This window comes from Cetorhinus maximus, chromosome 19 (genome assembly GCF_964194155.1).
Source record: "Cetorhinus maximus chromosome 19, sCetMax3.hap1.1, whole genome shotgun sequence".
NCBI lineage: Eukaryota > Metazoa > Chordata > Chondrichthyes > Lamniformes > Cetorhinidae > Cetorhinus > Cetorhinus maximus.
Window position 1 is genome coordinate 82,067,787 of NC_135897.1, and position 27,146 is coordinate 82,094,932.

A 27,146-nucleotide genomic window follows, 5' to 3' on the forward strand; every position below is an offset into this window, starting at 1 on the left:
CTCTTTGACCAGGTTTTCTGTCACCACCCTCCCCCCCTTCTCATCCCTTCCTTGTTGCTTTATGCCTGTTTCATTACACCAGCTGCAGAGACCCTTGAAGCATTTGTTAATGTGAAAGGTGCTATATAAATGAAAGTTGTTGTTAGCGCCATTGGAAATATCATTGACTGACTACCTATAACTATGCCAATTAATAACCACAACTACACTGAACATTCCAGTAGGTGGCTTGCCTTACGAATGAAAACATGAAAAGGTAATAAATCACGTGCTAGCTGTTGAAGAGTGATGGAGTGAATAGTTTTATTTCAGTCAATGTTATAGGTAAATCACACACTTTGGGTTGGATTTTACAGCTAGGAGTGTCTTAGGCTGGAGGGGGATGCCATATGTGGATAGCCCGCTGCCTTCCCCCCACCACCCTAACCCATTCCCCATAAAATGGTAGGTGGGCAGGTACCGAAATCGGCAGTCCGCCATTATTTTTTTTTTAAATAATTAACGCACAATCGAGTTCATTAACAAGCCAAGTGACTCGAATATTACACTGCTCATGCTTTAATACGGTTGGCATGAGCAGGGACAGGCAGGTGGGAGTGGGTAGGCTGTTTTTTAAACCAAACTGTTTAAAAGGTGGGAAGGAAGGGGGGCATTATCTCCTTCGGGGGAGGGGTGCCCTGTGCCCACGCCCCCCCCCTAGATGTTACAATGTTACAGCGCCCCCCCCCTCCCCACCTTTGTCACTTCTTGTCTGACCACCAAAACCCACACCCTCATCTTCCTCACCCAGCCCCACCGCCAGGCTTCCCAGTCCCTCCCTGTCCAATAGCCCGGACTTACCTCTATCCAGGATCCATGTTGTCTTCAGCCCGGGACCTACATTCAATCCCAGCAGCGCCCACTACTGGTTTTGTGGGCCTCCAGTGGGGCTGATAAGCCCGTATAACTTTCTTCCATTTCAGCGTGCGTCACTAAAAATTCTCTTGAACCACTAAATGGAATAACAACACAACAGTATTGAGCACAAATCAATAGTCATAAAACATCAACAAGCCCTTCCACCTCCAGCACTGTGACAGTGCTGCTGAAAGTGCTCTGGCCCAAGTCCCATACTCCAAGAAATGAATCAATATTTAACCTTTTGTTATTTTTTTTTCCATTCTTAGGGCATCCCAGATCAAAATAAGCTACATTTTAAACAAATGGAATTCCTTGTTCAGCAACATTACAGCTAAACAGCTGTCAGACCCATCTATATGTCAGCTATATTTTCCCCCTTCTGACGTCTATTATGTCTTCAAAAGAAGACACTGGAGACAAAATGCCAAGCTCACTTTCGACATTCACGCACAATATCCAATGTAAAGTTCAGTAGATTCTCCCATCTCTCCCTCCATAAATGTAGGGTTAGATCATACTTTCAAAATTGTTGCAAAGACTTGCCTTTCGACACCCTTTCCACCATTTGACAGATCTTGCAAGGTTCATCCCATAAAACCTGCCTAGTCTGCAGCTGGGTTTGATCACTTGTATCAGCTGCCTATCCACTAAAAACCAGCATGGAATGTTCAACATCTAAGCCTCCTCCCAATCTCATTCCACGAAAAAAATCTCTTGAGCTCAACTCCCATTCCTAAGGTTTTAAGCTGGTTTCTAATCTGATCCAATTGCCAGCAAATAAATCAGGCAGGTAATTTATTTTTATTTCCACTTGCCCCTTGTAACTATTTACATCTTAAACTGAAGCCATAAATACCATCTTGCTCACAGATAATGCCACAAATCCTTATCATTTAACTGACTAGTGATCAGTGACCAGTGCAAAGGTCAGCCTCTTAGAACAGTCAATTCCTGTTATGCTTTGAGCTGGATTTTAGTTCCGAGATTGGGACCCTAACAGCGGGAGAATTCCAGGTCCCGACCCCATGTCGTATAGACACCTGACACCAAATGCAATTTTCGAAGCGATGGTCAATTAGTGACCAGAGTGCACTCTCACCATGCTATTAAGGATGGTGCACATGTTCCCAGGCCAGAGGGCCAACAGGAGGTCCTCCAGCCCTGACAGATTGGTAACCCCACCATTAATGGCGGGCACTGCCAATGGAGGTATATGAAACAGGGGGCACCTCAAGATTTAAAAATGTAAAAATAAAGAGACCACAGCAGTCAGGCTGTGACCATCTCTCAATCAGGGATTGGGCGGAGCAGGAAGATTAAGAAAGCTAGGTGGAGCACTAGGACCCTGGTTAGCCACCAGGAGGCCACCTCCATTGACTGGGATTCGGCCTAAGAGGGGGGGAGGGGGGGGCCTGACTGCCAACTCGAAAATTCCAGTTGGTGTTTTTTTTAATTCATTCACGAGATGTGGGCATCACTGGCTAGGTCAGCGCTTGTTGCCCACTCCTAATTGCCTATGACAAGGCCACTCTGTACAGTGACCTTAATTGGCCCATTAAGGGGAATGATTGACTACCTGCCAATAGGTAGTATGGGTGGTAGCCACCGCCCCCAAAACCTCTTGGAAAATGGCCTGCCAGCAAACCAGTGCCCACCCAGTGGCAGGAACTTGTGGGCCCCTTTGCCTCTGGTCCCGCCTCCATGGCCGCTTGAAAATTCAGCCCCTTGTCCTTGCCAATGAAGAAGTTAAGAAAATAGCCCACCCCAGAAACAAAGTGGAGCCAGCCAGAAATAGATTGTGTTGAGCTAACAATGTTTGATCCTATAGGCTCCCCACCCTTGCCCCCCTCCATTTTTCATCTTTATTCCCCTCCTCTCCTTGATGTGCTGATTCAGCCTGGGCTAAGGTTCCCTGGTTGCTGACAGGCCTCCAATGCTGTAACCCAGGGTGAGCACAGACAACGAGTGTAGTTAAGACTCTTCCACCCTAGGGGGCATCATAAATAAACCCAATCCAGTCCACATTCAATATCCACACTTCATTATTTCCAGTAGTGTTTGTAAGGTATTGAACACAGGCTGACCTTCTCTCCCCTTAACCCTGAAACCCTTATATCTATTTTAGTACCTCAACTACTAACTCAGATAATTCAGCTCCAATAGGAGGACAAACCTGGGACCTTTATGGTCTGCGTATTTCAGTACAACAGTGTAGAAAGCAACTAAGCTACCAGGTATCAGCAGGTGAGCTGAGACAGGTGATGTTACAGAGGTAGAAATAGGCAGCCTTATAGTGACAATGCAGATAGGAGGTTGAAAGTTGATCCCGGGGTCAAATTTTCTTTTATTCTTTCACAGGGTGTGGGTGTCGCTGGCTAGGCCAGCATTTATTGTCCATCCCTAATTTCCCTTGAGAAGGTGGTGGTGAGCCACTTCCTTGAACCGCTGCAGTCCATGTGGTGTTGGTACACCCACAGTGCTGTGACACAAAGGTTCAGCTTTGGACAGTTGCAAAGGTGAAGGATGCAATCAGTGTCAAGAGAGCAGAGTTTGTACTGGGAACCGAAGACAATGGCTTCAGTCTTCCCAATATTTAAGTGGAGGAAATTTCTGCTCATCCTGCATTGGAAATCAGATAAGCAGTCTGGCAGTTGAGTGACAATGGAAGGGTCCAGTAATGGCGAGGTAGAGTTGGATATCGTCAGTGTACGTGTGGAAACTAATGGTGTAGCTTTCAGACCATATCACTGAGGGATAGCAGGGAGGTGAGAAATAGGAGGGGGACCTAGGATAGATCCTTAGGGGACACCAGAAGTAACAGTGTGGGAAACCATCAATGGCAGTTCTCTGGCTATGATTAGATAGATAAGAATGGGACCACGTGACAGCACTCAGCTGGACAACAGTGCAGAGGTGTTGGAGGAGGATGGTGTGATCCAGCTGAGAGAGCACGAGATGGGGCTCGGGAACGAAGGGAGCTCGCTGACGGTGTGAATGGAGATAGGAACAAGTTCTGTGATAGATTAGAGAGGAAGTTTGGCCCAATGAATTAGCAGAAGAGAGGAGGTGACAGAGACAGCTGATCAGATGGTCTCAATCTTAATGACAAAGAAGTCCATGATCTCCTTGCACTTGCTGTTGGAGGTTAGAGCGGAGCAGTCAGGGGAGAGAGGTTTAAGAAGTTGGTCTGTAGTAGAGGGAAGAGGCTGGGGGAAGGATTATCTTCACAATCTGTATAATCCTGGAATAGTGAGCAGCATTCAGGGACAAGAGCAGGACCTGATAGCACCTTATGTGGTATAGCCAGATCTGGCAGCGAATGGCTAAACACGTTGTTCGCCATATCCATTCAAGCCTGCATCCCTGTGACTGATGGGAGTGGAGATGGGGGCCATACCGGGGGGGAATGGGCAGTGTGAGAAAGGGAGTAATGGTTTTAACTAAGGGTTAGGGTCTCGAAGGTGTGCGGCTGAGCAGATTGGTAGCTGCAGAAATGTTGTGGTGAATGGAGTGACAAAGGCCAAACACCTGGGAATTTGAGACCGCAGCTCCAAGTGAATTAGGGGAGAGTTACTTTCAGAGGCAGATAAGAAGAAAAGATAAGGGTTTGGAGGAGGAGGTGTGATGCAGGTGGAGAGCAATGCAGGAATTGATCAGAAATGGTCTCATCTTTTACATCCACCTGAGGGAACATCTGGGGCCTCAGCTTGAAGCCGCATCTGAAAGCCGTCAGCACAGCACTCCCTCAGTAGTGCACTGGACTATCGGCCGAGATTTTCAGTGCTCTGAAGTGAGCCCACGACCTTCTGAATCAGGCAAAAGTGCTTCCCGCAGACCAGGACCAACATAGCACAATGCAAACACAAACATCGCTCATACTGGTCCAAGTGTGTAAGCCTAACATATATGAGCAAACACTGCATAGGTTTTTGCTTCCACATTTGTACATGCACCTGTGCATTCACAAAACCACACACACATGTATATGCAGAGATGTACAAAGACATATACAGAATATGATAAATACATGCATAAACACACATACAAACATGCATATACACAGACTGCACACAAATAGATACACATATCCAACAGTAACACACAATCAAACTGATATATCACACACGTACACACACAAGTCACACGTACACACACTGGCAGTGTGGAAGGCTGGCTCCTACCACCATCACGTGTCGTAGCCGCCGTATATAGAAGAGACTGGGCGGCTCGGGGCAAAGACTTGTGCGTGTCCCGGCTCCAGCGGAGAGACGCAGCGTTTCTCTTTCCTTTTCCTTTCACTCCCCCACCACCACCACACACCCCCCTCCCCCACCCCCACCACCTCGCCAACCCCCATGCAGAGAGCCCCATCCCGCTAAAGATTGCAGCACTTTCAGCGCCGCTCCTGGCTTCGGGACGGGGGATCGCACATTGTGTCAAGTCAACATGTCGGGTGAGTGTGGACTGTGGGCCGCTCCTGTTCCCTTTTACACGGGGGGTGGTGAGATGGTAAACCTGATCTGCTGTGCTGTGCTGTGATCTGCAGATGCAGCTTGTTTTTTTTGGTATGCGGGGAGGAGGGAGCGGACCGGCTCCGGCAGCCAGTGTCAATCAGCGGAGTGTGTCCCTGGACTAGTGCAGGAGGACTCTGCACGGTCAGTGTGTGTGTGTCTGTGTGTCTCTGTCTGTGTGTGTCCCTCTGTGTGTGTGTGTGTGTCTGTCTCTCTGTGTGTGTCTGTGTGTGTCCCTCTGTGTGTGTGTCTCTCTGTGTGTGTGTCCCTCTGTGTGTGTGTGTGTGTGTGTCTCTGTCTGTGTGTGTCCCTCTGTGTGTGTGTCTCTGTGTGTGTGTGTGTGTCCCTCTGTGTGTGTGTGTGTGTCTCTCTGTCTGTGTGTCTGTCTCTCTGTGTGTGTGTGTCTGTCTGTGTGTGTGTCCCTCTGTGTGTGTGTGTCTCTGTCTGTGTGTGTCCCTCTGTGTGTGTGTCTCTGTGTGTGTGTGTGTGTGTCTCTCTGTCTGTGTGTCTGTCTCTCTGTGTGTGTGTGTCTGTCTGTGTGTGTGTGTGTAAGCCTGGATCAAACTGCAATTTATCACTTGATGTCTCTTTTTTTTAAACTGTTTAAATTATTTTTTCCGATTCTCTTTCCGCTTTCTCTCCTTCCGGTTGAAATTGACTTGGGTCAACCTGAAATGTACCATTAGAGAGACTGTGTTCCTTCCATATTTAAAACAAATATATATATATTATTTTAAGACTGCGTGATCGGGATCTGATTGGTCCTTAACGTGTTTTTTTTCCCCAACTTGGATGTGGACTTTTGTGTCCCAAGCTTGCCTCCCCCTCTGCTGTGCAGGATCCCAGGAAAACAGTCTGTCCAATGAGGCTTGGGCTTTACTTATCCGCTCAACTTTGCATCGAAAATCTTTAAAACCCACACTTTTTAATCATCGTGTCACCCAGCAGTGAATTACTCCTGTGTATCAGTCTAGGCTGAAGGCGGCGTTTACATCGTCCGGAAAAAACAAAAAATGTGTTGAGGGCATTTTTTTTTAAATGAAGAAAAATGGGCTTTGTGACAAAACTTTCTGTTTCCTTTGACATTAAAACGTTTCTTTCCATTTTCTGGAGCTGGCCAGTAGCTGGCGTTGTTCACCTTGAGCTGCAGGTCTTACCGCTTTCACTGGTAACTTTGTCAATGATTGGAGAGTAGGATCAAGTTGACCAGTGATTGAGGTTGTCGTCCTCTTGACAGTGACTCTTATCTCTTTGTAGTTCTGTATGACCTGCCACTTAGAGAGAGAAAAAAACTAATATACTTCAACTGTTCCTGAAATCCTTCTCCACGCATTTTGTTAAACTTCGACTCTCTCACCTCCTTATCAGCCTCAATTTCTGCACTTTTAAAAGAAAGGAAAGCTAATCTAAGACTGCATTCTATCTTGCGATATTCATTCAGCTCCCCCACCACCTTCGTTCTCACTGGCCCTCCCGCGCTCTACTACATTGATTTCAGGATCGATTGCAAGTCTTGTTACCCACCGCCCTGCAATCACTTGCAGCCTCGAATTTCAACACCTGCCTCCCTCACTTCTGAGGCCGGCCTCTTCTGCATTCCTTCCCACTTGGAGAGAGGTGTCAGCTGTGGTTCAGTCCATAGAACCCTCGCCTTTGAATCAGAGGGTTGTGGGTTCATGTCCCACTCTTGGAAAACCAAGAACTGTGATTGTACTCGAAAGAAGTTGCAATCTGTGACTTTTGGTAACTCGAAAGAGTTTCTCACTTGGAGAGAGGTGTCAGCTGTGGCTCAGTCCATAGCACCCTCGCCTTTGAATAAGAGGGTTGTGGGTTCATGTCCCACTCCCGGAAACCAAGAACTGCGATTGTACTTGAAAGCATTGCAATCTGTGACTGTTGATAACTCGAAAGAGTTTCCCACTTGGAGACGGTCTTCAGCTGTCTCTTGGTCCCAGGCTCTGTAAACATCACTTTAAAGCCTCCTTTAGTAACCTTGTCAAAATTCACTTCCTTGTATCTGAATGCACGCAGTATACGAAATAAGGTAAATGAGCTGGTGGCGCAGATTGAAATTGGCAGGTATGATGTGGTGGGCATCACGGAGACATGGCTGCAAGGGGATCAGGACTGGGAGCTAAATATCCAAGGAAATACATCCTATCGAAAAGAAAGGCAGGTTGGCAGAGGGGTTGGGGTTGCTTTGTTAGTAAGAAATGAAATTAAATCAATAGCAAGAAATGATGTAGGGTCAGATGACGTAGAATCTGTATGGATAGAGTTGAGGAACTGCAAAGGTAAAAAAAAAACCATAATGGGAGTTATGTACAGGCCTCCGAACAGTAGTCAGGATGTGGGGCACAAGTTACACCAGGAGATAGAAAAGTTGTGTAAGAAAGGCAAGGTTACAGTGATCATGGGGGATTTCAATATGCAGGTAGACTGGGAAAATCAGGTTGGTAGTGGATCCCAAGAAAAGGAATTTGTGGAATGTCTATGAGATGCCTTTTTGGAGCAGCTTGTGGTGGAGCCCACTAGGGAACAGGCAATTCTAGATTTAGTGATGTGTAATGAGGCAGATTTGATAAGGGAGCTTAAGGTGAAGGAACCCTTAGGAGGAAGTGACCATAATATGATAGAATTTACCCTGCAATTTGAGAGAAAAAAGCTGGAATCAGATGTAACGGTATTACAGTTGAATAAAGGCAACTACAGAGGCATGAGGGAGGAGCTGGCCAAAATTGACTGGGAGATGAGCCTAGCAGGAAAGACAGTGGAACAGCAATGGCGGGAGTTTCTGGGAGTAATTTGGGAGACACAGCAAAAATTCATTCCTAGGAAGAAGAAGCATACTAAAGGGAGGACGAGGCAACCATGGCTGACAAGGGAAGTCAGGGACAGCATAAAAGCTAAAGAGAAAGCATACAATGCGGCGAAGAGCAATGGGAAACCAGGGGATTGGGAAGCCTTCAAAGACCAACAGAGGACAACTAAAAAAATCAGGAGGGAGAAGATTAAATATGAGGGTAAACTAGCCAGTAATATAAAAGAAGATTGCAAGAGTATTTTTAGATATATAAAGAATAAGAGAGAGGCAAAAGTGGACATTGGGCCGCTGGAAAATGACGCTGGAGAAGTAGTAGTGGGGAACAAAGAAATGGCGGAGGAACTGAATAGGTACTTTGCGTCAGTCTTCACAGTGGAAGACACGAGTGACATCCCCAAAGTTCAAGAGAGTCGGGGGGCAGAGGTGAGTATGGTGGCTATTACCAAGGAGAAGTGCTAGGAAAACTGAAAGGTCTGAAGGTGGATAAATCACCTGGACCAGATGGATTACACCCTAGAGTTCTGAAAGAGATAGCTGAAGCGATAGTGGAGGCGTTAGTGGCGATCTTTCAGGAATCACTGGAGTCAGGGAGTGTCCCAGAGGACTGGAAAATCGTTAATGTAACTCCCCTGTTTAAGAAGGGAGTGAGGCAAAAGATGGGAAATTACAGGCCGATTAGCCTGACCTCGGTCGTTGGTAAGATTTTAGAGTCCATTATTAAGGATGAGATTTCAGAATACTTGGAAGTGCATGGTAAAATCGGGCAAAGTCAGCATGGTTTCATCAAGGGGAGGTCATGCCTGACAAATCTGTTAGAATTCTTTGAGGAGGTAACGAGTAGGTTAGACAAAGGAGAGCCAATGGATGTTATCTACTTGGACTTCCAGAAGGCCTTTGACAAGGTGCCGCATAGGAGGCTGCTCAGTAACATAAGAGCCCATGGTGTTAGAGGCAAGGTACTAGCATGGATAGAAGATTGGCTGTCTGGCAGGAGGCAGAGAGTGGGGATAAGGGGGTCCTTCTCAGGATGGCGGCCGGTGACTAGTGGAGTTCCGCAGGGGTCAATGTTGGGACCACAACTTTTCATTTTATACATTAATGATCTAGATGAAGGAGCTGAGGGCATTCTGGCTAAGTTTGCAGATGATGCAAAGATAGGTGGAGGGACAGGTAGTATTGAGGAGGCGGGGAGGCTGCAGAAGGATTTAGACAGGTTAGGAGAATGGGCAAAGAAGTGGCAGATGGAATACAACGTGGGGAAGTGTGAGGTCATGCACTTTGGTAGGAAGAATAGAGGCATAGACTATTTTCTAAATGGGGAGAGAATTCAGAAATCTGGAGTGCAAAGGGACTTGGAGGAGTACTTCAAGGAGGAGTATTTACCTTTGTATGTTTTTAAAGAGCAGGCGATGTGTTGAATCTTTGTCGAAATTCAACTGGGGGATGGAGTCTTGTAGCGATTGGGTGATAGGCATCTGGATAGACCATTCGCCCTTCAAGCCTGTCTGTCATTCAGTTCGATTATGGCGCTATTCCAACCACACCTGACCACCTTGATCCTGTGACCCTTGATACTCTTGCCTAACAAAAGTCTTATCAATTACAATTTTCCATTGACCCCCAGCCTCAGCAGCCTTTTTTTTTTGTTGAGGTGGTGGGGGAGGGGGGGGGTGGTGGGGTGCAAGAGGGGAGAGAGAGAGAGAGAGAGAGAGAGAGAGTTCCAAGCTTCCACTGTCCTTTGTGTGACTTCCGTCCTGACATCACCTCTGGCTCTAATAAAGTTCTGTAGCTTGTTCTAGACTCAGGCTTGGATTTTCTGCCCCACTGAAAGCCAATGGGCTTTTAGCTGCATCCACCTGCAGTGGTTCCCGCCAAGGCCAGGGTGGAAGGTACCCACCCTATTATTTCTTCCCCACCTCTGCTTTCTATCTATTCTGAAATTCTTGGTGGTTCACAAACACATCAGTTAGATTACTCCTTAATCTTCCATGTTCAGAGAAACACAAGCCTATTCTAAGCAACCACTCTTCCATAATTTAATCCTGTTAGCACCAGTATAATTCAGGTGAATCTGTGCTGCACACCCCCCCTACAGCAAGGCCATTATGTTCTTCCTGAGGTGCTTCCATTGACATTCAATGCCATTACCATTGCTGAATGTCCCACTTTCAACATCCTGGCGGGGGGTTACCATTGACCAGAAGCTGAACTGTACTAGCCTTATAAATATTGTGGCTACAAGAGCAGAACAGGGCCAAGGATTCCTGTGGTGAGCAACTCGCCTCCTGACTTCCAAAGCCTGTCCACCATTTATGAGGCACAAGTCAGGAGTGTGATGGAGTACAATCCATCTGTCTGGATGAGTGCAGCTCCCACAAAACTCAGAAGCTTGACACCATCCAGGACAAAGCAGCCCGCTTGATTGGCACCCCATCCACAAACATTCACTCCCTTCACCATCAACATGCAGTGGCAGCCGTGTGTCCCATCTACAAGATGCACTGCAGGAACTTGCCAAGGCCCCTTTAAATAGCACCTTCCAACCCCACGACCGCTACCATCTAGAAGGACAAGGGCTGCAGACACATGTGAATACCACCACCTGGAAGATCCCCTCCAAGCCACTCATCACACTGACTTGGAAGTATATCACCGTTCCTTCACTGTCGCTGGGTCAAAATCCTGGAACTCCCTCCCTAACAGCACTGTGGGTGTACCTACACCACATGGACTGCAGTGGTTCAAGAAGGCAGCTCACCACCACCTTCTCAAGAGCAACTGGGGATGGGCAATAAATGCTGGCCTAGCCAAAATCGTCCACGTCTGATGAATGAATTTAAAAAAAATAATAAATTGCCCAACACTGGGAGTGTGTGAAAAGAGAAGCAGCCCCACCCATTGTGTCACTTTGGACTGTTGTGCATATGCTGATTGCATTAGATCTTCCACTTGGTGGTGGGAAAGGTTGGGGATCATGGGGTACAGGGGTGTGAGTGGGCTGTTGCTTTTCGCTTATAGGTGATGAGGCACCCAAGGTTGAGACTGATGTTAAGATCTTGTGGGATATCAGGCAGTATGTGGCGACTGGTTGTGAATTTGGTGGAGAAATTGGATGTTACTTTTTAAAATCCGTGTACAAATTGGATGTTTTTTTTAAGGGGTGGGTAATGAGTAGGAAATACATTGACATTTTTTTGTGGTAGAATGTGATTATCATGACAATAAACATCAAAAGAATTAAAATATTCTAGGGATTTGATTGGGCCCTAGTTACATTCATTTGGTTGAAGGGCTAATACAATAAACACATTGGATGGATGTTCACGGATGCAAGTTCTTTTTAGAATAAGTTAGATAAGTAAGGAAGTGTTGAATTATTGAAGTGATAAAAGTTAAATTTGAAATATTGTTGTAAATAAACGCCTATCATCAGTTCAAATGTAAATGTTCGAAAAACCAGCAACTATTCATTCCTTCCCAGATTTGACTTTACAAAGTGTTTTCTGAAGAACAAAATGGATGTAATGTCACATTGGAAAATGAAACATTGTCTCTGTCTCAATCCATGATTGTGTAAATCCTCACTTCCATTGTATTCTGTTGTTTAAGAAAGTAAGATACCCAGTAAAAGTAGCTGGTGACTTTATAACTGCTGATGACATAACTTTTTAAAAGTAGAAGTTTTGTGGTTATCTCGTTAAGAGCAGGATGAATTGAGGCTTTTGAGGATAAGTTTATCGTTGGGGTGAAAGGCAGGAAAAAAATCTTGTGGTACCCTGTCTCATTTTTTAAAAAAATATTCATTTATGGGAAGTGGGTGTCACTGGCTGGGCCAGCATTTATTGCCCATCCCTAATTGCCCTTGAGAAGTTGGTGGTGAGCTACCTTCTTGAACCGCTGCAGTCCCTGTGGTGTAGGAACACCCACAGTTAGGAAGGGAATTCCAGGATTTAGACCCATGATAAATTGGTTAGAGTATTCAATGCAGGGAGGGATGATCTTTGAATGATGGGTCTCATATATTGCCTATTGATTTTGGCTCTTGATTTACAAATGGCATGGATTTAATGGTGCAAACAGATTTTGTTTCCCTTTTTTAATCCTATAACTTTAAATTTTTATTGTCACCCCTTAGTCCCCTAATGTAGACTGTATGTTTATTCAGTCCTCCAGGTATGTACTTGGACTTTTAAAAGAATTTATACCTCTTATTTGCTGTGTCCTGTGTTGCAGAGTTGCACTATATTATGCTTATAATAGTCATTTGGTAGTACAGAACTTGAGTATTACTTGAAAAAAAAGACATGTCGATGCTTTTCACCTTGCACTCATCAGGACACTTCGCAAGAATACCAACGTAAAGGGAAAACAACAATTTTTGTATGTGAAGAGAGTGCTGATTGGTTGACGAGTGGACTCTGGTAGAGGTGTTGCCATGGAGAATGCACCAGTGATGGTGACTGACAGTTAACTGCCAAGAATTGTTTGAAATTTAAATAAGGCAGCTTGACCCTGATTGGTCAAGCATGGCCCTGAGGAATGAGTCAGCGAATGACTGTCATTTGCTAAACAAAATAAGTAACAATGTGTGTACATGTTCTTCCTGTCTGCAAAGAACAGGGCTCTCTGTATTAATATATGTAGCTTCCAGTACACGCAAATGCGTCACACTGCGAGCCCAACTGGCAATCTTAAATTGGTTGTCTGTAATTCTTAGCACACTGGACAACATTTGTTAAATAACCCTCAATCGTGGAATAACATCCAAAGTTGGACATTATTTTGGGTTTTGCAAGCACGATCTGGTTGGGTACAGTCTGTACCTTGCCCATTGCAAACAGTGGCTGGAACATACTGTTTGATATGATCCGCCAGTCTTTGTGACATACAGCCTACATATCTAGCATCGCACTAGCATGGAAATTCATATACCACATTACTCATTTGTGTGATAGGCAGAATGTCTTTTTGGTTTGACAGCTGTACCCTGTTAGTGGTGAATACCATTCATGTGGCTACTGTCCATTTGCCAACCATTCAGCACTCTCTTCTCATGCAGTATAAATTGTTGTTTTCCTCTTTTATATTGTTATTCCCTGCGAAGCGTCCTGATGAATACAAGACAAAAAGCTTCGACACGGCCCGTTTCAGCAATATGCTTATATTGTTGATTTATCAAGTCGTTCTGAGCCATTGCTTGTGCCTGCAGTATTTTCATGTTACCATATTTAGTCTTTGTCCTAACGTGCTACCCTGTTGTGGTAACCTTGCCTTTAGCTATCTGGATAAACTGAGAATGAGACTAGACACATTGATTTTCAGTGCATCATAATTTGGTAGTGTGATCATTTGACATTAACTTTGGTCACCTCTTTTATCATTTTGTTGAGAGCCATTTCCCTGCACCAGCTGCAGGGAACCCAGGCGACTGCATAGAGAGGATCTAGATTTTCATATACATGTGCCTGTTCTGCCTAGACCATAGCTTAGGTACACACTGTCCCTCTAGCTCCATCTTTGATGATAGGATTTGGCAGAATACCAGGAGCTGAGCTCTCACCTTGATCAGAGATCAGGGTGTATACAGCTTTCAAAGTGGCTGGTCATGTGTTTTTTGCTCCTAAGAAATCTACATGATTAAACTGCATTACTGGAGCCTACTATTTACACAGCTGAATGGTAAATCTTAGTTGTGTACACTGTTCTGTCATGAAGTTCAGTTCAGTGCTATGTATAAGCTGAAGAGTTTTGCTCTTAAAGGAAACTTGTCATTTCTTAAAGTACAAAATGTGGTGTGCCTATGATTGCTACAGAGAGCTACCTGCAATCTACTGATAACTTTTATTTATTTATTTATTTTTCTATCTATCTATCTTGGTACAATGTGGGAGTTTAGTACTATAAAGAAATTTAATTGAGGTAGACTGACATAATAACTTTATACCTAAAGCCTGATTTGGAGAATTGCATTGTGTCCAAAAATGAAGATGATAGCAACATGTAACTAATTCCACTTTTTTTGCTTTTCACCTTGTGCCCATCAGAACAATTCTCAAGAATACCAACTGTAAAGGGAACAACAATTTATGAATGATGAGAAGAGAGTAGCTCCCTTTACATTTGGCATTCCTGCGAATTGTTCTGAGTGTAGGATGAAAACCTTTGGCAACATGCCTTTTTTCACAATACTCAAAAGTTCTGTACTACTAAATAACTATTTGTTTCCACTTTCCAGTTAATCAGTTGTCGCAATTCATTCATTCATTGTAAGTGATTTTTTTTTTAATAGTTGGTTTTTAGGGGTGTTTTTGTTTTGTAGGAATTTTCTGATGTCCTTTGCTGAAGATGTTAACTTTTTACTAACAATATCATGAGTGCAAAATGCCTTCACTTTCTTGCCTTGCACAAGTGGCCATGGTTGGTGGGGTGAGTTGTGATGGGATACAATGTCCATAGACCTACACTTCAGCAGTATTGCTGAATTGCAATCTGGAGTTGCTCAAGTTAATCGTAGCGACTCCTCAACTTGACAGTGATATGGCATTAGAGTTTCAGATCTTTTTCTCCTCTAATTTGGCTTAGTGGTTTATCACAGTTTAGTTCAGAATATGTTAATCCTTCAGATTAGTGCCAAATCCAGGGAATTGTGAATCTCCCTGGTTGGGGTGGGGAGAGAAACTTTTTTTGTTTGTTCTTGTACTGTGATTTACGAACATTATATCACCACTCGATAGTAATGCCTGCTTCTGCTTTTTCCATTGTTGAACTGCCTGCCGCCAGTCACAAAGACCTATACGCGAATCATGGCCACTTCACAGGCTATGAGCACGCTGTAGCAAAAACCCTAATATAGTGTGTTGGGAGTAGCTTGCATGGTGACCGATAATTCATTTCAAAGACTTTATTGGCCTGTTGATTTTTTAATTAAAATTGCGCTTGAAATTAAGAACACTACTCCAGGTTGAATGTGAGCTGTGATACTGTTCTGACAACCTCCATTGTGCTGAGTCAGATAGTTTGTGCATGACTTTGCAGGGGCGAATGAATTAAAACACACACAATACTTGGGCGTTGCTGAATTGAGTAGCTGACACAAATGTTGGACACCTTTAACTCCAGCGGAATGCTTTCTGTTGCCACGTGATCGTTGAACTATTTTAGTGGGTAAACCCATGTGGTGGCAGATCACACCGATGGGAGTTCCAAATTTAAGCCCTTGAGTTTTAACTCATGAGGGTTGGGATACACAAAGCTGGGATTTTTCTCAGCTGCTCAGTTAGCCCTGGATGAGTTTGCACATCTTTTGGGTCATGTGTAAAACCACCATTTCATTAACGCTGGCTGGGACCTGCCGTGGGAGATTCGCTGGCCCAGCTAAAAGTCCATTGACTTTTTTTAGTTGGGATCAGACAACCCTGGTGGCAGGAGGGGTGTGGAAAATTCTGCCCACTGCCAACGTAAGATGGGCACCAGCACCCGTTTGCGCTTGCGCACTTGCCCGCGCGTGCACAGAAAACGTAAAGCTGAATTTTTGCCGACAGTGGAAAACAGATGCACAAATTTAAATTGTCACTTTTGCCTTCCTAACCTGGGCACATTGAATCATCTCCAGGTACAGAGCATCGAGGGGAAAAAAATCAGGGAGAAGGATCACACACCCATTAGGGAGCCAGCCAATTTCCCAACCCATTTTTAAACTTTGTGGCTGTGCCCAGGTGCTTCAGTAGCTTCAGAAGCAGGAATCTGAAAATCTGCTCTATTGCATGTTTTTAAAGGGAGTTTGATGTCTCCAGCCTTTGTACAAACTCGCTTGTTTGAAATGGGTGCACGCCACAGAAAAAGATAAAGCTAGAGGAAATTTCTGAGTGTCATGAAAGTTTAATAATTTTCATATTTTTCTGGTTTATTGTGAAGTAGGTTTATGGGGGTAAGTATAGTTGCGTCTGTGTGTGTGTGATTTAATTACATTTGGAGTCAAGTAGACTGCAAGTTTAAATCATCAAAAGAAGCTAGGTGCTTGACATGCTACTGAGTAAACATGGAAGCTGGTTTAGCATGTAAGGTGTGAAGGGAATTTGCATTTTTAGATAAATGGAGGGATATTTGAATATCAAAGGGATTTCAGCCTGTTTATAACTAGCCAGATAAGCAAGGCTAAGGAATGTGTTTATTTTTCCTGAAGGTTACTGACAATAAATAGTAGCGACATGAAAGTATTTATATTGTGAGCAAGATATAGTTTCAAAGACATATAGAGCAATAGAATTTACATCTTTATATATGGTTCTCTTTTTTTAAATGGGAATGAAAGGCTATGTGCCAGGAGAAGGCCATGTAAGATCTATCAGGAATGTGTGAAAAGCCTTAATATAGCCTCCAGCATTTGTGCATAAGTCTGCTGCCTTATGAAACTGAATCTGGAGTAAAGCCATTTGGAATTTCATTGTCCAGGGTATTGTGTTAACTTCTGTTCTGTTGAAGAGTCATACGGACTTGAAACGTTAACTGTGTTCCTCTCCGCAGATGCTGTCAGACCTGCTGAGTTTTTCCAGGTATTTTTGTTTTTGTTTTGTGTCAACTTGCTGAGTCTGGTTTAAATCTAAAATCTATTTCAGACTGTTTCCTTAAAGGGAGTGTAACTGGGGGGGTCAGGTTAATTAGGAACTTTAGGAGTAATAGTAGTATAATGTCTTATGTGTGTGCTTGACATCTTTTTATTTTGTTAATTTTTTGAAATCTCTAAATGTCTTGGTGGACTTATTACTTCTGAATTCAGAGTATACATCTCGAAATAAATACAAATTGCAAAACTGTTGTGATAGCGTGACAAGTTTCCCCAATGGACTTGGTCCATCTGGCACACATCATCTGCCACGTCATAACACTGAGGCAAAAATGGCTATTGTATTTTGTTCTGAATAAAATAGCCCTTTCTCGTCCCAAAATCCTTAAAAAAAGAAAGTGAAACTAAAAGGAGAGGATAAGTGTCACAGAGTTTGGGGGGATGAGTAGAGTTCTGATCTCCATTGCCCACAGGGATGTCACGGAGTGCAAGCGGCATAACTGCACATGCAGCAAACGCAGCCTTTCATTAAACGTTCACTAATGTGCTGTTGTCCTTGGTATTATTCAAATTCTGTCATTGTTTGAACTGATGATTCAACTGCATTATAGCTTATAGTACTATTGCCCACTTTTGTATTCAGATTAATTTTTCTTCTCCTGTCACGCATTGACACTGTATAATTGGTATTCGGTAAGTCGAGGCAAAGCATGATTTCTATATGAAACAACACGCACGTGAATGTATTTTTTTAGTTGTACACCTTGACACAGCACTAGCACTCTTGCCTCAGAGTCTGAACATCATGATTCAAGCCCCGTTGCAGAGACTTAAGCCCTTGGTCCAGGCTGACACTCTTCCCAAGGAGGTGTTAAACTGAAGGCCTTTCTGCCCGCTTGGGTGTGTGTAATGAATCCTATGGCATTATTCAAAGAGGGAGGAGGGTAATTCTCCTGGCATCTTTTCCAACATTTATCTCTCATTCACATCACTAAAGGAGATTTTCTGCTTATTTATCATGTTGCTGTTTTGGAATCTTGCTTATCACATTTCTCTCTTTGACTACATTTCCCAGCATGTATATATGGTATTGCATGTAGTAATCTCCGCTTGGGTAATAATTGCCGAATTGTTACAGCACAGAAGGAAACCATTCAGCTTAAGCCTGTTATGTCCATGCAAGATTAACTTGGTTATTCCCACTCCCCACCCTGCCCTTTTGCCCCCCATAGTCCGATTTTTTTTCCCTTTCAGATAATTACCAATTCACTTTTGAAAGCCACAATTTAATGTTATACCATGACACTCGGGCAGTGCATTCCAGATCCTAAACACTTTTTTTTTAAAAGTCTTTTCTCATGTCGCTGTTACTTTTGCCAATTCCTTTAAATCCATGTCCTCTGGTTCTTGACCTTTCTCTCTAATTATTCTGCCCACAACCCCTCATGATTTTGAACACATCTATCCGATCTCCTCTCAACTTTCTCTTCTCCAAGGAAAACAGCCCCAGCTTTGCAATCAACCCACATAACTGAAGTCTTTCATCCCCGGAACCATTCTCATAAATCTTTTCTGTACCCTCTCCAATGCCTTCGCATCCATTCTAGCAACATCCAGAAACTTTAGGGAGTTCACACCAATGTTCTGTATAAAGTCAGTTGTCTCTACTAGGAAGAGCATGCATTCAGTTACACTTTTAATATCCAAGCAGTGCTGAGCTCAGTTAATGATGACTAACCATATATATATATCATTTTCTTCTACTCAGCTATCAGCAATGAGCATGAGGGTTAAAATGGTATCTGTCCTCACTTGTTGAATTTTGGCCAAAGTCACGGAGAGGCTAAATAAATAGTGGAGCTTAGGTTCAGGTTATCCAGTCTTTTAATATTATAGGCAAAATCACCAAATTACTATCAGTCACCATAGGTATCTTGACAAGTACTCTTTGTCAAGTTTTGCCCTATTTCTCAGTTTTGCATCCCACTTTACTCCTAATTTGGAGGCGGAGGGGGTGCTGTAAAAGTGAAGAAAGTCCCCTCAAAATTGTCTATTCTTTCATTTACTGGCATATTCAAAACTGTTATAGATCAACAGCGTTCTAAAACTATCTGACGTAACTTGGATATGTTATTTCTGTCCTATTAACCAGATTGGAGGCTGGTTGCATGATGGAATTCTTATGATTTGATTTAATGGTAACTTTCTGCTTGGGGGAAATGTTTGACATTTAAGAAAATGCCTTGAAAGTGGGCTGCCATGGAATGTAAAACTCATAATTTGGGAAACTAGGGCCTGGATTTTTTTATTGGCCGGGCAGGCTCGGCGGGAGTCGTCGCGTAACCGACTGCTGCCCACGATCGGCTCCGCACCCCGATTTCACGCAAGCGGGCCAATTAAGGCCCGCCCAGTGTGGAATATGCGAGTGGTAGCACTGAGCGCTACCTGTGTGGGTGGGGGGAGGAGGGAGAGTCGGGGACAGTGCTCTTTCGTGCATGCGCATGAAGAGCCCTTCAGTCTCCATGAGGCACAGAGCTGCCTCAGGGAGAGGGAAGCGCCTGTTTTTAAAAAAAATAAATAAACATAGTAAAAATTTAATGAAACATGTCCCCACATGTGATTGTGTCACATGAGATGGGACATGTTTCATTTCTCAACAAATGATTGTAATAGCTTTCGGAAACCTCATCCCGCTCGTGGATGAGGTTTCCTAAAAACATAAAGGGGGCTTGGCCTTTTCGCCTGCCCGTTAGGTTGGACGGGCAGCGTAAACTTTAAATTAGTTAGTTCGTTAATGGCCTTAATATTTCAACAATTGGGGGGCGCGCAGCCGACACCGGTGCGCGCCCACCGAGCGAAATATCGCGAGACAGTGCAATGACGTCGGGATGCACGCCCGAGGTCATCGTGCATCATTTTATGTTCCAGTGTGTTGGAGAGGGTACAGAAAAGATTTATGACAATGGTTGCAGGGATGGGCGTGTTGGGCCTGCCCACACACGCCAAATGTGAAATTCTGCCCGAGAAGAATGACATAACTGATGATTGACACAGCCATCTATGATTAACACAATCACAGATGACAGTTCTGATTTAGCATTTCAAAACATCATCATGGAAGTTACTATTCAACATTGGAGCTACCAAGAATTGGCTTAAAGATTTACATGTCCGAAACATCAGCCAGGCAGTAATCCTCATGTCCAGTTAAAATTCATTCCCAGTGTTGCAATTTCACTTGGGTAGATTTGAGAAAATTGAACTCTGAAATCCAGCTTGTGCTTTCATGTCCTGAAGCATGGATATTGGGGATGCGACCTCAATGTCTATCAATTAGAGAAAGGGACCTGCCTTTTCCCCCAGCAATAGATAACTAAATATTGAAAAGAAAAGTGGGGAGAAAGATCCACACCACTTTGAGAAGGATGGCTAAAAAGAACAGTGATAGTTGCACTAACCTTTTTTTTCCAAGTGAATTTGGTTTTATATTTCCTTTTGCAGATGATGTACCTGCCAACTCTCAGAAGTAATCTACGCTATATGAATGCTACAAACTAATTCAAAATACATTTAAACACCAGAAGGTGATCCTAGCAACAGTTCAGATTTTTGACATTAGCTGCGATTAGATTACATTACCATTTTCCGCAGGTTGCCACCAAATTTTTCTGCAGATAAAATGAAATGTGTAATGCACCATCTGACCTAAATCTGTTTGTGCTTCCCTAGAATAAATGGACACTGAATAGGAAACTTACTTCCCCAATTCAAATTGAAATGGCTTGAAGCTTACATGAAGGGTGCAGAGTCTTTTTTTTCTGTGAAGCACCTTGTGACAACATACTGCCGCCTTCTTCCAGGATATGCTTCACCTCCCGAGAGCTCGTGAATCATAAGACCATAAGACATAGGAGCAGAAATTAGGCCATTCGGCCCATTGAGTCTGCTCCGCCATTCAATCATGGCTGATAAGTCTCTCAACTCCATTCTCCCGCCTTCTCCCCATAACCTTTGATCCCCTTACCAATCAAGAACCTATCTCTCTCAGTCTTAAATAGACACAATGACCTGGCCTTCACAGCCTTCTGTGGCAATGAATTCCATAGATTCACCACTCTTTGGCTAAAGAAGTTTCTCTTCATCTCTGTTCTAAAAGGTCTTCCCTTTACTCTGAGGCTGTGCCCTCGGGTCCTAGTCTCTCCTACTAATGGAAACATCTTCCCCACATCCACTCTATCCAGGCCTCTCAGTATTCTGTAAGTTTCAATCAGATCCCCCCCTCATCATTCTAAACTCCATCAAGTATAGACCCAAAGTCCTCAAACGTTCCTCATATGTTAAGCTTTTCATACCTGGGATCATTCTCGTGAACCTCCTCTGGACCCTCTCCAGGGCCAGCACATCCTTCCTGAGATACGGGGCCCAAAATTGCTCACAATATTCTAAATGTGGTCTGACCAGAGCCTTATAAAGCCTCAGCAGCACATCCCTGCTTTTATATTCTAGTCCTCTCAAAATAAATGCCAACATTGCATTTGCCTTCCTAACTACCGACTCAACCTGCAAGTTACCCTTAAGAGAATCCTGGACTAGGACTCCCAAATCCCTTTGCACTCCATATTTCTGAATTCTTTCCCCATTTAGAAAATAGTCCATGCCTCTATTCTTCCTACCAAAGTGCATGACCTCACACTTCCCCACATTGTATTCCATCTGCCACTTCTTTGCCCATTCTCCTAACCTGTCCAAATCCTCCTGCAGCCTCCCCGCCTCCTCAATACTACCTGTCCCTCCACCTATCTTTGTATCATCTGCAAACTTAGCCAGGATGCCCTCAGTTCCTTCATCTAGATCATTAATGTATAAAGTGAAAAGTTGTGGTCACAACACTGACCCCTGCGGAACTCCACTAGTCACCGGCCGCCATCCTGAGAAGGACCCCCTTATCCCCACTCTCTGCCTCCTGCCAGACAGCCAATCTTCTATCCATGCTAGTACCTTGCCTCTAATACCATTGGCTCTTATCTTACTGAGCAGCCTCCTGTGCGGCACCTTGTCAAAGGACTTCTGGAAGTCCAAGTAGATAACATCCATTGGCTCTCCTTTGTCTAACCTACTTGTTACCTCCTCAAAGAATTCTAACAGATTTGTCAGGCATGACCTCCCCTTGATGAAACCATGCTGACTTTGCCCGATTTTACCATGCACTTCCAAGTATTCTGAAATCTCATCCTTAATAATGGATTCTAAAATCTTACCAACGACCGAGGTCAGGCTAATCAGCCTGTAATTTCCCATCTTTTACCTCACTCCCTTCTTAAACAGGGAGGTTACATTAGCGATTTTCCAGTCCTCTGGGACACTCCCTGACTCCAGTGATTCCTGAAAGATCACCACTAATGCCTCCACTATCTCTTCAGCTATCTCCTTCAGAACTCTGGGGTGTAACCCATCTGGCCCAGGTGATTTATCCACCTTCAGACCTTTCAGTTTTCCTAGCACCTTCTCCTTGGTAATGGCCACCATACTCACCTCTGCCCTCCGACTCTCTTGAACTTTGGGGATTTCACTCGTGTCTTTCACTGTGAAGACTGACGCAAAGTACCTATTCAGTTCCTCCGCCATTTCTTTGATCCCCACTACTACTTCTCCAGTGTCATTTTCCAGCGGCCCAATGTCCACTTTTGCCTTTCTCTTACCCTTTATATATCTAAAGAAACTCTTGCAATCTTCTTTTATATTACTGGCTAGTTTACCCTCATATTTAATCTTCTCCCTCCTTATTTCTTTTTAGTTGTCCTCTGTTGGTCTTTGTAGGCTTCCCAATCCCCTGGTTTCCCACTGCTCTTCGTCGCATTGTATGCTTTCTCTTGAGCTTTTATGCTGCCCCTGACTTCCCTTGTCAGCCATGGTTGCCTCGTCCTCCCTTTAGTATGCTTCTTCTTCCTAGGGATAAATTTTTGCTGTGTCTCCCAAATTACTCCCAGAAACTCCTGCCATTACTATTCCACTGTCTTTCCTGCTAGGCTCATCTCCCAGTCAATTCTGGCCAGCTCCTCCCTCATGCCTCTGTAGTTGCTTTTATTCAACTGTAATACCGTTACATCTGATTCCAGCTTTTTCCTCTCAAATTGCAGAGTAAATTCTATCATATTATGGTCACATAAGACAACGTACTGAAATCTAAGCTTGAATTGGGACTGGAAGAAATGCCTTTGTCTTCTATTCATTTTTTTTTCTCTTTTTCTAGATCAAGCCTTTGTAACATTAGCAACCAATGACCTATATGGAAAAGGAGCCTTGGTATTGGGAACTTCATTGCGAAACCACAAAACTACAAGGCAGATGGTGGTTCTTGTTAGTCCCCAAGTATCTAACGATATGAGGTATTTATACATTGAAAGATTTATATTTGGTTGTTCTCCATCTTGGCATAGCCTGACCCAACTAATTTGGAACTGTAGGCACAGTATCTACCTGACATTTTAAGTTGCGGGTGTAAATTTTTTTGTGTGTGTGTGGATAACAAAGGGCAGAATTTTCTCGTTGACATTCGGGGCCCGTCCCCGCACGCACGCGCGTAAAATGATCCGCGGTGACATCAGGCGAGCGTCCCAACGTCACCCCGCGCCATCGCGATATTTCGTTGGGCGGGCACACGTTGAACTCCAATGCATGCCCGCCTTTAATTAACCGGCCAGTTAAGGCCCTTGAGGTGCCTTAATCGACAGTGATTTTTCGGCGCCTGTGCAATCTTCGGGTCGGTGCACGGGCACAACGGGCAGGTGGGTAGGACATATTTATATAAACCTCATGCATGGGCAGAATAAGAGGGCTCAATGGGTTCACGAGTGTGCACTGTCAAATATTTATTTTTCAAAAGTTACTAATATTTGCCTGTGTGATCTGCAATACTTCAAAACGCATAACAGCTGCTTGGTCTGGACTCACAACCTTCAGGTCAGCACTCTGCAGTGAGGAATCTATTTTTGGGCCTGCAGGTTTCAGGAAGCCTTCCCTTAGCCTGGGAATGGGAGTTGAACACTCCACTGGAGGCACGTCCTCTGAGGAGGAAGGGAGGGCTAGAAGGGGGAGGAGGCCAGGAGTGCACATCCAGCCTCCAGGGGAGCCACCTTTGGGAGGTCAGGCACAAGTGCCGCAGGGCCAAGAGGTAGAACAAGGCGGAAGGGGCCGCAGAAGACGCCACTATCCTGCTGCCAGGGTTTACAGGCGGCGAAGCAGCTACCTCAATATGACTGAGGTGCGGTGCCGAAGGAGGCTCCGTCTCTCAAGGGGCACTGTGTGGGTGGACACCCCATGCCAGAGGCTCTAAAGGTCACAGCTGCCCTCAACTTCTATGCCTCTGGCTCCTTCCAGGGGTCTGTGGGTGATCTTTGTGGTGTCTCCCAATCAGCTGTCCACACTTGTGTTAAGCAGGTTACATGCGCTCTGTTCAGGCGTGCATTGACCTTCATCCACTACCCCTAGGACCAGGCAAGCCAGACACAGCGAGCCAGAGGCTTTGTGGTGATTGCTGGCTTCCCCCATGTCCAGGGTGCAATAGGCTGCACACATGTGGCCACCAAGGCGCCAGCAGGTGAGCCCGGTGCCTTCGTCAACAGGAAGGGCTCCCACTCCATGAACGTGCAGATAGTGTGTGATCACAGGATGCAGATTCTACAAGTCTGTGCAAGGTACCCAGGCAGCTCCCACAACGCCTACATCCTCAGACACTCCCAGGTGCCGGGGCTCTTCAGTGCTCCAGCCCTGCTGGATGGATGGCTGCTGGGTGACAAGGGCTATCCCCTCAGAAGGTGGCTCATGACGCCTCGCCGCCATCCAAGAACAGAAGCTGAGCCGTGGTACTATAGGAGCCACACCTCCACAAGGATTGTGGTGGAGAGAGCCATCGGTCTTCTCAAGATGCACTTCTGATGCCTGGACTGCTCGGGACTCACTCCAGTACCCCCCAGATTGAGTGTCCCTGATAGTGGCTGCATCTTGCGCGCTCCGCAATCTTGCGCTGGAAAGGGGGGGACCCTGTGGACGATGACGACATCGACACAGTGGTTGCGGCTGCACACGGTGAGTCCAGCGATGAGTCCGAGGATGAGCGTGCACAGGGAAATGCTGAGGGAGTAGACACTGACCCGGGCATACTGCAGGGAGGCAGGGACATCCGGGAGGCTTTAATCCAACGAGCCTTCAGCTAGCTCACCACAGATAGACCTCCAGGACAAGCCTGGGCTGCAGGCTCCATGCTCGACACCTACGTGCAAAATCTGCCTGGTTAGGAACATTAACTAAGGTCCTTGTTAATAAAGCTGAATGTCCCACAAAACGTTCATTACATTTTTGGAAACCATCCACCTGCAGAAGAAAAGAAGCACCCTCAGCCATGGTGACATGTCTGAATTTAATATTACAACCAAAGAAACAATGAAACAAAATGACAAAGGTGTTAAAAATCACACCAACTCATAAAGACCTCATCTCGGGCCAACACAAAAGCACCAGTGATGAACCCGTGGTGTGCCTAAGGTGCCTTATGTTTACGTTTTCGGATGCTACGTCTTGGTGCTGACCACTCGCTGGGAGTGGCATCTGAGCCAGCCTGCTGACTCTGCTGTCCTGTTGGCCTTGAATACCTTGGCGACCGTCCTCTGGCCTGTGGAGCCTGTGCTGGCCCCGCCTGGGAGGGAGCTGCCAGTTCCACAGCTGGCATCCCCCCAGTCGTCACAGCCTCACCGGATGCAATGGTCACTGGCAGAGGGGTGGAGGAACAGCCGCCCTCATCCGGAGCGCCCTGATAGATGCCCGCAGAGACGACAGGCAGCTGCTGCGCCGATATGAGGTCGCTTTGGACCTCGCTGCTCAACGTGGATGGATGGGCACCAAGCTGGGAAACTTGGTGCCCAGACCACCTCCCACACTGGCACTGACCAGCTGAGGTCAATGCCGATGTGAGGGCTTGCTGGTCCGAGCGCATCCCCAGGAAGCCCTGATGGGTCTCCTGGAGGAGCCTCTCCACAAGAGTCACCGCACTCTCCATGGAGGATGCATGGCGCTCGGCCTTGAGGCTCATTGCTTCGGCGACAGTCCGCGTAAACTCCTCCACCACAGACACCCAAACCAAGCACAGCCTCATGTATCTCCCCCAGATGCTCCCGGACATCCGGCCGCATTTCCTACGCCTGCTGCATCGTGGACGATTCCAGAGACACATCATCAGGCACTGACTGAGCATGTGCCTGGTCCCCTGCAGTCCTCTGACTGCTGGCGTCATGGGCACTCTCTGTCTCTGCCAGTGACTCTGAAGTGCCCTCACTGCTGTGCCCCGGGACACTAGCTGATGTTCGAATTCCCACTGAGGTCCTAGTATCTGTGCTGGTGCCTGCCTGGCAGAGATGGTGTGATGCTGGTGAGACTTCAGGCCCCTCAGGTGTGAGGGGGGTCCTCTGCTGCTCCTCCTCCTGGCCCTGCTCCGCTGATGCTGAAAGGAAGAACAAGGACATTGGATCAGTTAACGTGGAGACAATGTCAATGTGCATCCCTGTCCCCCGGATCATTATGCGCTCATCCTTCCTTAAGCAATGGTCAAGCCATGTTGCAAACTTCAATCACTGAACATTCAGCACTGCTATGGCTGCTGGGAGAACAATGCTGACCTCACTGCTGGGCAAACATACCTGCCCGTGGCACTCCAGCCTCACTGACACCGGTGGACCTGGGCGCATGGCACCTCTTCAGATCTAGGGCCTCCTGCTGGAAGCAGCTGAAAATTGCCAACTGTGCCAGGCCGCTGCCAGCCCTCACCCACTTGGTGCATTATGTGCATTCTTCTCCTGAAAAGGAGAAACATTAGAAACATAGAAACTAGGAGCAGGAGTAGGCCAATCGGCCCTTCGAGCCTGCTCCACCATTCATTATGATCATGGCTGATCATCTAACTCAATAGCCTGCTCCCCGCTTTCTCCCCATTTCCTTTGATCCCTTTCATCCCAAGAGCTACATCTAACTCCTTCTTCAAAACATGCAACGTTTTGGGCTTAACTACTTTCTGTGGTAGCGAATTCCACAGGCTCATTGCTCTCCGGGTGAAGAAATTTCTCCTCATCTCAGTCCTAAATGGTCTACCCCGCATCCTCAAATTGTGACCCTTGGTCCTGGACTCCCCCATTCTTCCTGCATCTACCCTGTCTAGGCTTGTTAGAATTTTATAGGTTTCTAAGAGATTCCCCCCCTCATTCTTCTGAACTCCAATGAATATATTCCTAACCAACTCAATCTCTCCTCACATGTCAGTCCCACCATCCCTGGAATCAGTCTGGTAAACCTTCGCTGTACT

The 27,146-nt window shown here is 45.4% G+C and overlaps 1 protein-coding gene across 1 annotated transcript in view; it reads left to right on the top strand.

Moving 5' to 3' along the window:
• The first annotated feature begins 5,120 nt into the window (after nucleotides 1-5,120).
• The window catches only part of LOC144693967 (glycogenin-1-like), a 78,649-nt gene continuing 56,623 nt past the window's right edge, over nucleotides 5,121-27,146 (top strand). The window contains exons 1-2 of the mRNA XM_078564247.1: nucleotides 5,121-5,353; nucleotides 23,049-23,184. Of these exons, the coding sequence (XP_078420373.1) occupies nucleotides 5,347-5,353; nucleotides 23,049-23,184 (143 nt within the window). The 5' untranslated portion in view covers nucleotides 5,121-5,346. The remainder of the gene's footprint in view (nucleotides 5,354-23,048; nucleotides 23,185-27,146) is intronic.